The 12,886-nt window shown below is 40.4% G+C and overlaps 1 protein-coding gene across 2 annotated transcripts in view; it reads left to right on the forward strand.

Moving 5' to 3' along the window:
- gnb1l (guanine nucleotide binding protein (G protein), beta polypeptide 1-like) overlaps positions 1-12,500 on the forward strand; it is a 36,095-nt gene extending 23,595 nt beyond the window's left edge. For both annotated transcript variants that reach the window (XM_041203465.1, XM_041203466.1), the window contains 4 exons: positions 623-785; positions 2,333-2,431; positions 4,188-4,403; positions 11,311-12,500. In XM_041203465.1, coding sequence (XP_041059399.1) covers positions 623-785; positions 2,333-2,431; positions 4,188-4,403; positions 11,311-11,577 — 745 coding nt within the window. In that variant the 3' untranslated portion in view covers positions 11,578-12,500. The remainder of the gene's footprint in view (positions 1-622; positions 786-2,332; positions 2,432-4,187; positions 4,404-11,310) is intronic.
- Positions 12,501-12,886: the final 386 nt, after the last annotated feature.

Raw genomic sequence — 12,886 nt, forward strand, 5'->3', positions numbered from 1 at the left:
CCTCCGTGTCTACTCCCTGAAGACAAGGCCGTGAATCCCCGAGGTAAGCTAGATTTATACTCTCCGCTCTGGTGCTCCTCCCTCCAAGTCTGCTCCCTGGATTTGTCCCTCTTCCTTTGAAGAAGTATCCGGCTCATACTTGACTGCTGGTCATGTCTGAAATCGGAAGCTTGCACAGAGTTAGAAATTGTACATATAGACCTTGGTCCTATCATATGTTGATGCTTTGTATTACAGTATTCTTGAGAGTGGGCGTAAAGTAAAACTTTGTATTGTGGTTTTTGTATTGTGGCCTTTGCTTAAAATATAGAAAGGTTTAGGAACACTTGTGAAAAGAAGTTTCTTGGAATAAGTACTCGAGAATCATACACATCTTAAGTCATTGCTTTTGGAAAGGAGGGACAAAAATCATTCTGAACTATTGGGTGCTCTGGTAATGACTTGGAATTGTTTAAAAGAGAAAAAAAATTCTCAAATGTTTAAGCCATAGGTTAATTTTTCATGAGTTAAAATCTTTGCAAACAAGGAAAGCTTTATTCTGAATGCAAATTATTGCTAATTTCATGAAGAAAATGTGGCCATGATTTGGCTTTGTTTTGATGTGTTCCATATTTTCATACAGCCAGGGTCGGGATGCAGCTGTCTGTACGTGGGATCTATCAGAAGGGCGCACTGCAGTGATTGACTACATTCCTTTGGATAGCTATGGATTCTGTCAATGCTCGCTAATGCAAAAAGATGTTGGCCATTACCTTTTAGCTTCCCCGGGCAGCACCTTGTCTGAGGTAATTGTATAATTTAACATATGGGTGTGATAATCATAATACACAGATAGGAGGTGCCCATGCTTAGGGTCTGTTCAGTTAAGCTCTCATGAATATTCTGAGTCAACGCTATGTGCCTTCTTTTAACATTGTCTCAACCTCATTTACCAGCTTACATGTGGAGCAAAACTCTTTTTTGCACTTTTGACACATTTTGTAACATCTTGTAATCAGTGTTGGTTACAACGTCTTGAAGAAATATTTTCAAAGCTAATGTCACATCAAAGAACTCAGAGCTGCCTCTTCAGTCAACACAAAATAGCATTTCTGTAGCACCTTTCACAACTCAGGACATTCCAATTGCTTTCGAACCAATAAAGTGGTTGTGAAGTGCAATCACTATTTTAACATAGGAAACCGGGCAGGCAATTTCTGCACTGCTAAATGCCACAAACGGCAGTATGATAATGACCAAATAATTTGTTTATGTGCTGTTGGCTAATACACTGGGGATAACTTCCAGATCTGCCATGAGATCTTTTACATCCATCTAAGAGGGCAGACATACAAGGCCTTGGTTTAATATCTCTGTCAAATGACAGCAATTTGACAGTGCAGCACTCCCTCACTACTGTAGTGGACTGCAAAAACCTAGGTTTTGTGCTCAGGTCCTTGAAGTGGGGCTTCAAACTCAGAAGTGAGAGCCCTACCCACTGAGCCATGGTGGACACAGCAAAAAGGATTGTTGTGTCACATATAGATAGGACATGCTTGAGTGAATTGTTGTCAGCTTTTGAAAAGAAGAAATAAAAATAGAGTCCAGTCATCAAAATGTTGAGCTTTGACAAAGGCTCTCAATGTGAAATATTCATAGAAAAAGTTAATATTGACCATAGGAATACATGTGATAATGTAAGTATAAAATGTACGATTTAATTTTTAATGTTAGCGGAGTGTTACAATGAGGTTAATCTGCTTTGTGTGCATACCTATTGTAACAGAATAGAGTACTTATACAACAAGACATGACAGCTTGAAGGGAACAGTCAAATAGTGATTAATTAAAACATAGAGTGAAAGTACTGTTTCTACAAGGTTGTATTGTTGTATTAATGGGTTTCCAGACTGGCAGCTTTTATTTTAGATTACTATCTTTCCAATTGTTATACTTTCAATAAACTCTTGTGATTTTCACCCTATGATTAGACATCAAGCATTATGTCTGCCCCCTTTGATAGAGAGGACTTTTTTGGTTGCCATTCTTTTTTTAAAATGCCTCCAGGTAACCCAATTACAGCTTTTGAAACAGTACATAAGGGTAATGTGATTGTTTACATTCAGGAAACAATGAATGTATTGAACCAGGCGCAATAATTTGGATGGAGACAAACTGTTTCTTGATTAGAAACAATGCAGTTTTGCTCTGCAACGAGATAATGTGGCCAGCTTTCTGCAGTCCTAATTATTACCAAATTATTGCCTGTGGCTTTTTATGTAGGATGCGACAAGCATAGGCCTGGCACAGTGCTGAATTAATGGTGTTTGTGTCTTACCCTTCTGCAACATAGGTGAAAATTTTAGACCTACTTAAGAAGACGCCAGTCTGGATCCTAAAGCCGCCAGCAGATGCTAAACTGGGCATGCCTATGTGTCTGAAATTATGGCAGGTAACACGTACCTAATGTGTTGCGGAAACTTGAACACTGACTCATTTTGCCTTCAGCATGTGATTCAAGTTTTGATCAGGTGCTCTTTTTGTTTTCTGTTTAGCTTGTCTCCAATTCATCTAGAAAACTATAATTTTCCAGTGCAGATGCACTTAGTTTTGTAGACAGTTGAAAAGCAGGCGCTGTTTATTTCATGCGTGTGCGTGTAAGGGGTGGGGGCTGGGTTGTTGGCTGAGAAGTTTGGTATGTTGTAAATGTCACGAGCAGGAAATGATAATATTGGGGCTTTGACTATTTTGGGATTAAGAAGGCACTCCTTCAAAAAGATATATAATTAAAAAAGCTACTGGTTATGTACCTTGTGTGATAATTTGAAATAAGTTTTAATATTTCAGTGAAGATTGGAATAGTCCTGGTCACTGTATTTAACAGGCAGTTTGTGTGGATTATGGTATATATGGGTCTGACAACACTGGAGACACTGACATTACCCAGCCAAATTATCATAGTTGATTGTAATGCTTTTTTGCAAGTTTTTGCTAATTTTCACAATAATTACATATTGTTGGGGAAAAGTGGTGGCATTGTAAATGAATGCATTGGCTTCCCTTTCAGTCTGTCTGTTAAATTGTCAAAGTAGCTATTAGACTTTTAGCAGGGGTAGGGGAATTAGAACACATCTCATTTAGAGTTTTCAAGGCAGGGTCCACTGGGGTTTGATGAAGTGTCATTGACCATTTTTGATGTGGCCTTTGAAGATGTTCCATCCATCCCAACTGGTTTTTATGCCTTTGGACAGGTCTTAATGCTCCACACCTGTTGTGATGGATTCTCCTTTGCCCTGACATGACCTTTGGTAACATTTAGATGCACTATCAGGCAATTTATTTTTGCTTAATTATTATTTTCATTAGTGTCCAAAATTTGAATACACTTGGAGGATTGAAGGAGGGAGGGTGGTTTACAAACTTTGTTGCAAAGAATTGTCCATAGTTTTTGTAGAATCAATTGCTGTCTTGTGTGCCCTGTACAACTTAAACAATCCACATTGTACTCCAAATTAACAAATAACAGTGAAGCATAAATAACTTATGTTTTCTCAACAGAATCTTGATTGTGATCTGTGTAGGGAAGCATTATGGAAGGGGGCAGTGGTGATGGACAAAGTTAATGGACAAAAGCAAAAAAAAATTAGTAACATTAATAGCCCAGGGATGTGGAAGTGAGGGAAAAAAACAAAATGCATCAGAAGAAATATTACAGATAGGAATGAGGAAATTATAGAGTAGTAAGGCGATAGGTGAGAAACAGAAAGGAAGAGAAAAATAAAAATAATTTCAAAACTGTTAAAAGTTTGGACTTTAGGTTTTATGTATGAGGAAATCAGTTCATTCAGGCACTAAACAGATTCCTGTTGTATAGGCCTATTGGTGCTGGAGGATCAATAACTTTTCAAGTACTGAAGTTTGTGTTAGCCAGAACATAGGAATGGGAGCAGGCCATTCAGCCCCTTCAGCCTGTTGCAACAAATTAAAATTCTGTAGTTTTCTGAATGAGACTTTGTTCTCCACCTAGACTCTTTCTGTAGTTACACTGGGAGAAGCTGTAATCTTTTTAAGTACATGTTTTTACTATTATCAAAATAGGTTGCACTAGGTCTGAATCTTTGCTGTATATTGGACTGCAGCAATGGTGTCAGTTTCTCACAGCACATTACATGATATGTTACTATCCCTTTCTCTGTCTTTATGACTAGCCTCTTTCCTGTTCTCGGCCTTTATTATTGGTTGGCTACGAGGATGGGTCTGTGACCCTCTGGGACCCATCGGAAAAGAAAATGTTGAGCCGTCTCGCCTGCCACAATGAACCAATCATGTGTCTCGACTTTGACCCGGAGAAGGTCAAGGGTATCTCCGGCTCCTCAGAAAAGGTTCTCAGCTCCTGGGGACTTGACGAGCAACAGAACCTTAAGGTCAGCAACAATGACCTGTGTGTCATTTATTCAGTGTTACACCAACAGTCTGATATGCTGAAAAAATATTTAGTCATGAAGAAGAGTTGTTGCAGAGTCCAAGCTAATTAATCATGTACCAGTTACAATATATGAGCGCAGAGTATATTGTCTGGATTGTCATTCTAGCAGGTACTGAAATTTTAATGTTTTTTTTTATGTTCTAGGTTTTTGAAGTCATTATTCTTAAGTTATTACAACAGTAAATGTTGATATTAGATTTGGCAAATTATCCTCATGATATCCTCTGTTTATTCCACTGTCTTTAGTGCCAAAAACACACAATTTCATAGCAGGCTATATCTGCTATTGGTTCAAAAGAAAGCTAAAGATGAGACTCACAGACATCTACAGCACAGAAGGAGGCCATTCGGCCCATCATGTCCATGCTGGTCAACAAAGGTCTGACTACACTAATCCCATTTTCCAGCGTTTGGCCCTTAGCCCTGGAGGCTATGGCAACACAAGTGAATATCTAAATACTTCTTAAATGTTATGAGAGTTTTTGACTCAACCACCCTTTCAGGCAGTGCATTCCAGACTTCCAACACCGTCTGGGTGAAAAAATTTCTCCTCAACTCCCCTCTTAGCCTTCTACCTCTTTCCTTAAATCTATGCCCCTGGTTATTGTTCCCTCTACGATTGGAAAAAGTGCCTTCCTTTCCACCTTATCTATGCCCCTCATAATCTTATACACCTCAATCAGGTCCCCTCTTAACCTTCATTGGTCCATGGAAAACAACCGCAGCCTATTCAATCTTTCTTCATAGTTCAGACCCTCCAGCCCAGGCAGCATCCTAGTAAATCTCCTCTGCGCCCTCTTCAGTGCAATCTCATCCTTCCTATAATGTGGTGATCAGAACTGCACACAGTACTCCAGCTGTGGCCTAACCAGCATTTACAATTCCAGCATAACCTCCCTGCTCTTGTTTTCTGTGCCCCAGCTAATAAAGGCAAGTATCCCATATGCCTTCTTAACCAACTTATCTATCTGCCCTGCTACTTTCAGGGATCTATGGTTATGCACATCAAGGTCCCTCTGATCTTCAGTGCTTTCCAGGGTCCTACCATTCACAGTGTAATCCCTTGTCTTGTTAGCCCTCCGCAAGTGCATTACCCCACATTTTTCCGGGTTGAATTTCATTTGCCACTGCTCTGCCCACCTGACCAGTCCATTGATATCCACCTGCAGTTTACAGCTATCCCCTTCGCTATTTACCACCCTACCACTTTTCATGTCATCCTTGAACTTCTTGATCGTACCCCCTACATTTAAGTCCAAATCGTTTATGTACACCACAAACAGCAGGGGCCCCAGCACCGAGCCCTGTGGAACCCCACTGGAAACAGACTTCCAGTCACGGAAATAACCCTTTACCATCACCCTCTGCTTCCTGCCTCTCAGCCAATATTGGATCCAATGTGCCACTTTGCCTTGGATCCCATGGGCCCTTACATTCTTACCGGTCTGCCATGAGGGACCTTATCAAAAACCTTGCTAAATTCCATGTAGACCACATCAAATGCATTACCCTAATCAATACTCCTAGTTACCTCTTCAAAAAACCCGATCAAATTTGTCAAACACGACCTTCCCTTAATAAATCCATGCTGAATTTCCTTGATTAATCCATGTCTCTCCAGATGCAGAAATATTCTGTCGTTCAGAATTCTTTCTAGCAACTTCCCCACCACCGAGGTTAGACTGACAGGCCTGTGATTAAACATAGTTTAAAACAGCAAGAGGAGAGCCAGGATTTTCACAGTTTAAAACAGAGAGAGGAGAGCAGGGATTTTTACAGTTTAGAACAGTGAGAGGAGAGCCGGGATGTTCACAGTTTAAAACAGTGAGACAAGAGCCAGGAGCACACTGAGAGCAGACCTGTGTGAGAAGGGCAGCAGCGGCAGGAGATATAAACTGGCGGCAGAGAGCCCCTTCAAACTGTTTCTACCTGTTGGGCCCAAAGTGTGACGTAACAGGGAAACAGGTAGGTGATTGGTGGGTATCTCTTCCTTGTCTCTTTTGATTTTGATTGGCCAAGCGGTTTAAATCAGGAGACATTATTACAGCTGTAGAGTACATTAATTAATTAAATAGAATAGAGATGGCTGGGCAGGCGATGTGTTGCAGCCGTAGTATGTGGGAGCTGGTGGACACCAGTGCGATCCACAGTGACCACCAAGTGTTGACTGCTTGAAGAACTTCGGCTCAGAGTTGATGAGCTGGAGTCCGAGCTGCGGACACTGCAACACATCGGCTGGGGGAGGGTTACCTGGACACTGTTTCAGGAGGCAGTCACACCTCTTAGATTAATTACATCAAATTTGGTTCGTGATCAGAGATAGGAGGGTGTGACTGCGAGTAAGGCAGGTATGGGGATCCAGAATTTAGCTTTGGAGGAACCTCAGCCAGTGCCCTTGTCCAAAAGGTATGAGGTTCTTGCTGCCGGTGTGGATGAGGGCACAGACAGCAGGAAGGATGAGTGAACTGATCACAGCACCGTGGTACAGAGTGCCATTCAAGTGGGGGAAGAAAAGAGAACTGTGGTAGTAATAGGGGATAGCATAATTAGGGGAATAAATACTGTTCTCTGCAGCAAATACAGAGTCCCGAAGGCCGTGTTGCCTACCTGGTGCCAAGGTTAACGACATCTCTTCTGGCCTGGAGAGGAACTCGGAGTGGGGGGGTAAGGATCCAGTTGTCGTGATCCATGTAGGTACCAACAACATAGGCAGGACTAGGAAAGAGACTCTGCTGAGGGACTACGAGTAACTCGGGGCTAAATTAAAAAGCAGAGCCACAAAGGTAATAATCTCTGGATTACTACCTGAGCCATGTGCAAATTGGCATAGGGTAAATAAGATTAGAGAGGTAAATGCATGGCTCAAAAATTGGTGTGGGAGAAATGGGTCCTGATACATGGGGCATTGGCACCAATACTGGGGAAGGATAGAGCTGTTTGGTTGGGATGGGCTTCATTTGAACCATGCTGGGACCAGTGTCCTGGCAAATCGTATAACTAGGGTTGAGTTAGGGCGGGTTCAATTGAAGGGAAGTTTAGAAAATAAAAAATAAATGAGAGAGCAGAGGTGCAGGGCAGTGAAGAGGCGAACGATAATCAAAGTGTGACAGGAAGGGGTAGAAAATATAAGCAGAAGAGTGCAGCAGAAATTAGAACCTGAATGAGTAATAATGGTAAAACGTCAAAGCTTAAGGCTCTTTATCTGAATGCAGGCAGCATTTGAAACAAGATAGATGAGTTGATGGCACAAATAGAAATTAATGGATATGACTTCATAGCTATTATAGAGACGTGGTTACAGGGTGATCAAGACTGGGAACTCAATATTCAAGGGTATTTGACCAGAAAATTCGAGGGAAAAATAGGCGAAAAGGAGTTGGGGTAGCTTTGTTAATAAAGGCATCAGTGCGGTGGTGAGTAGTGATATTGGTGCAATAGATCATGATGTGGAAATAAGGAATAGCAAAGGGAAGAAGTCCATAGGCCTCTGAAGAGTAGCCTCACTGTAGGACAAAGTATAAATCAGGAAATAGTGGAGGCGTTTAAGAAGGGCGCTACAATTGTCATGGGTGATTTTAATTTGTATATTGACTGACAAATCAGATTGGCAGGGGTAACATGGAAGACGAATTTGTTGAGTGCATCAGGAATTGTTTCTTAGTGCAATATGTTGCAGAACCTACCCGGGAACAGGCTATTTTAGATCTAGTAATGTGTAATGAGGTGGGATTAATAAGAGATCTCATAGTTAACGATCCTCAAGGGGTACTGATCACAACATGGTAGAATTTCAAATTCAGTTTGAGGGTGAGCAACTCTGATCTCAAACCAACTTAAAGAAGGGCAATTACAGAGGTATGAAGAAAGAGTTGTCTAAAGCAGGCTGGGAAAAGAGACTCAGGGTCTATTGGATGAGCAGTTGCAGACATGTAAGCAGAAATTTCATAATGCTCAGCAAAAATTTATCCCAGTCAAAAAGAAGGACTCAATGAGAAGGATGAGCTACCTGTGGCTAACAAAAGCAGTCAAGGAGATTATCCAATCAAAAACTAAGGCATACAAAGTGGTGAAAACTAGTGGTACGCCAGAGGATTGGGAATTTTTTAGGAACCAGCAGCAGATGACTAAAAAGCTAATAAAGAGGGAGAAAATTGATTATAAAAGTAAATTGGTAAGAAATATAAAAACAAACAGCAAGAGCTTCGATGGGTATATAAAAAGAGAGTAGCCAAAGTGAGCTTGGGACCCTTGGAGAATTGATAATGGGGAACAGGGAAATGGCAGATAATTTAAGCCAATATTTTGCATCGGTCTTCATGGTGGAGGACACTAGAAACATCCCAAAGATATCAGATAAGCAAGGAGCTAATGGGAGGAAAGATCTTGTAACAGTTTCTATCACGAGGGACAAAGTATTTGAGAAACTAAAGGCAGACAAGTCACCAGGACCTGATGGCCTGCATCCAAGGGTTTTAAAGGAAGTGGCTGCAGAGATAGTGGAGGCATTGATCAAAATATTCCAGAACTCGCTGGATTCCGGGAGGGTCCCAGCTAATGTGACGCCCCTGTTCAAGAAGGAAGGGAGGCAAAAAGCAGGGAACTATAGGCCAGTCAGCCTAACATCTGTCATTGGAAAAATGCTAGAGTCCATTATTAAGGAAGAAATAGGACATTTAGAAAAGCTTAATGCAATCAAACAGATTCAATATGGTTTTGTGAAATGGAAATCATGTTTGACAAATTTGCTAGAGTTCTTTGGGGATATAACAAGCAGTGTTGATAAAGGGGAACCAGTAGATATAGTGTATTTGGATTTCCAGAAGGCATTTGATAAGGTGCCATATTAAAGCTTGTTGCACAAGAGCTCAAGGTATTGGGAGTAATATGGATTGAGGATTGGTTAACACAGAAGACAGAGAGTTGGGATTAATGGGTCTTTTTCAGGTTGGAAAGATGTAACTAGTAGAGTGCCACAAGGATCAGTCCTAGGACCTCACTTATTTACTATCAATAGACGTCTTGGAGGAGGGGGCAGAGTGTAATGTATCCTAATTTGCTGATGATACAAAAATAAGTGGGATGGCATGTTATGTTGAGGGCATAAGGAATCTGCAAGGGGTTATAGACAGGTTAAGTGAGTGGACAGAAACTTGGCAGATGGAGTTTAACGTTGGAAAGTGAGAGTTCATGCACTTTGGTAGGAAAAATCAAAAGGCAGACTATTATTTAAATGGAGGGAGACTCCAAAAAAGTGCAGCACAGAGGGTGTTCTTGTGCATGAAACACAAAGTTAGCATGCAGGCGCAGCAAGTAATTAAGAAGGCAAATGGGATTTTGGCCTGTATTGCTAGGGGATTGGATTTTAAAAATAGGGAAGTCTTGTTACAACTGTACAGGGTATTGATGAGGCTGCACCTGGAGTATTGTGTCCAGTTTAGGTCCCTGTATTTAAGAAAGGATATACTGGCATTGGAGGCAGTTCAAAAGAGATTCACTAGGCTGATTCCTGGGATGAAGGAGTTGACTTACCAAGAACGGTTAAGCAGGTTAGGCCTTTATTCATTAGAGTTTAGAAGAATGAATGGTGACCTTATTTAAACATACAAGATTCTGAGGGGGCTTGACAGGGTAGATGTTGAGAAAATGTTTCCATTGGTGGGGGAATCTCAAACTAGGGGACATAGTTACAGAATGAGGGGACACTCATTTAAAACTGAGATGCGAAGGAATTTTTTTCCCTGAGGGTAGTGAATGTCTGGAATTCTCTGCCCCAGAGAGTTGTGGAGGCTAGATCACTGCAAGTGTTTAAAGAGGCGGTAGATAGATTTTTGAAATATCGGGGAGTTGAGCGCTGTGAGGAGCTGGCATGAAGGAGGAGTTGGGGCCTAGATAAGCCATGATCTTATTGAATGGCAGGGCAGGCTTGAGGGGCCGAATGGCCTACTCTTTTTTTTTTCTTATGTCCTATGATCAACTCTGCTGGTATTTTGTATTTTGGCCTGTGTTCATCTGCACATTACCTTTGCCAGGCTGATCTATTAACAAAACAAGCTGCAGATCACAAAACCAAAAACATATTTCAGATCTGCTACATTATTCATCGCGATTGAATACTGTTGCTGTATTCTGATCTTCATGTGTTTGTAATTAACTATTATCATCTCGAAGATTTCTTACTGTTACATTTCGAAGATATGACCGCGTGCAATCGTGTTGAGATTCATTTTATTTTCTTGAGGTGAAATCCTCTGGCTATATCAGTATTGTACTTCGGCGAACAATAGTTTTAAAATTGGAGTCATAACTATAGTTATATTGTAGCTGAATTCCACATATTTATAACTAAATCCAGCAGAATTGACCCCTTATCCTGAGACTGTCCCCCAGTCTCCTAGATTCCTCAGCCAGGGGAAACAACCTCTTAGTGTCTACCCTGCTAAGCTCCTTCGGAATCTTCTTTGTTTCAGTGAGATCATTCTGATTCTTCTAAGCTCCAGAGAGTATAGGCCCCATTTACTCAGTCTCTGTTAATAGGACAACCCTCTCACCTCATGAACAAATTTAATGAAATTTCACTGTCACCTCCAGGACAAGTGTGTTCTTCTTTAGACTTGTGGACCAAGACTGCACACATTAAACCAGCTGTGCTTTCACTGAAGCCCTGTATCAAGGTTTGGAAAGATACCACAAGTACTGGGTACTACATTTACACTTTTTTCTTTAAAAATCTGGCATGAGAAGAGTTTAGTGTTGTAAAGCTAGAACAAAGTGAAAATCACTGGGAAAAAGTAGATGTTGAATATTTTAGAAAAAAGATAATTATTATTTCCAACTTAATTCCTTAGTTGCAGAAAACGGTGACACTAGTAAATGCTGGGATAGCTGACACCTGCATTCGTCAAGACAAGAAGATATTAGCCACAGCTGGTTGGGATCATCAGGTCCGTGTCTTTGGCTGGAAGAAGCTGAAACCCCTGGCAATTCTACCATACCACACAGCCGGCGTCCACTGCGTGTCATTCTCAGATCATGTTGTTTTAAGCGAAAGGTTTATGGCTGCAGGATCTAAAGACCAGCGCATAAGTTTATGGTCCCTCTACAATGAGCCATGAAAGAGTTAATTTTATACAGAAGCATCATCTATACTCTGACTAAGCTGAAGACTATGTGAGCAGTATTGCTTGACTGGTGATGGATGATGTAAGTCAGCTTTGTGTGCATTTTCTATTGTAATTCTATTATGGTTGTAAACTTGTTTTCTTTGTGGGTTGTCTCCTATTGAATTGATAATTAAATAAAGAGCTTGTATGTCAATAGAACTTACTCACCCCAAAACAGTTTACAGCCAATCAATTACTTTTGAATTGTAATCACTGCTGGTTTGCAAGCAAGTGCAGCAGCTAATTTGTGCACAAGAAAGTTCCATAAATAGCAATGAGGTTAGCAACCAGTTAATCCATTTATAGCTGGTTTTGATGGAGGAATAAATGTTGGCTAGAACATCATGTGAACTCCCATATTACTTCACATAGTGCCATGGGATTTTTTTTTTAAAACAAAAGAAATACTACTTAAGATCCTGTAGCACATTACAAAGATAAGCCTTGCAATCCATTGCCACAACTCTAAATTCTACAACAACTTGTTGGCATGAGGTAAATTTAACAAATTAATTTAACTGTAATTCCTCATGAGACTTCATTGTGTTTAACACAATGCTTCCTGTGGAGAGGAGACAGAAATAATGTTGATTTTTTAACATAAACCCGTACTTAATCTAAATGTCTTTGTTTTAGAGTAATGTTTTTAAAAATATATATTTGCAATGCTCCTTTGTGAAACTCTGTACCCACTCCATTTTGTTCAGCAAGCAAAGAAGCAGGCAACGAGGTGACATCAGCCAAGCTGATCCTGTTGTACTGTGGCCACTGATGTTGATGTGACTGAGATTGGGCTCTTCAGAAATTGTACATGGGCCATTATTTTGTTTTAGATTTTTTTACCAATAAATACCAGAAATGTGTTCTAAACTCTGCTTTACAATCTAAAGCCTTTATTCATTTCCCATTAGTTCTTGGATCAACCATTACCAATTCAAGGTAATATATTAACTTGTAAATTTTGTAAACCATTTATTTCTCTCATTGTTTGGCATTTGAATTAGCTCCCACCCTTTTATTATTCTAACTGATCTGGCAGAAGCTGCTTCCGGATTAGACATTTCCTGCACAGTACAGAATTTGGTTTTGCCTGTAATTTTCCTGTAATTCTTTAATTTCTCACTTGTGTTCCAATCCATTTCCCTATATGCACACACAAGGGTAAAACACACCTAGAGAAGTATAGAGAAAACAAAATGGTATTTTGATCCAAAGTTACATTAGAATAGTCAAAGACATGGAAAGTCATCCGAAGCTTGAC

This window comes from Carcharodon carcharias, chromosome 13 (genome assembly GCF_017639515.1).
Source record: "Carcharodon carcharias isolate sCarCar2 chromosome 13, sCarCar2.pri, whole genome shotgun sequence".
NCBI lineage: Eukaryota > Metazoa > Chordata > Chondrichthyes > Lamniformes > Lamnidae > Carcharodon > Carcharodon carcharias.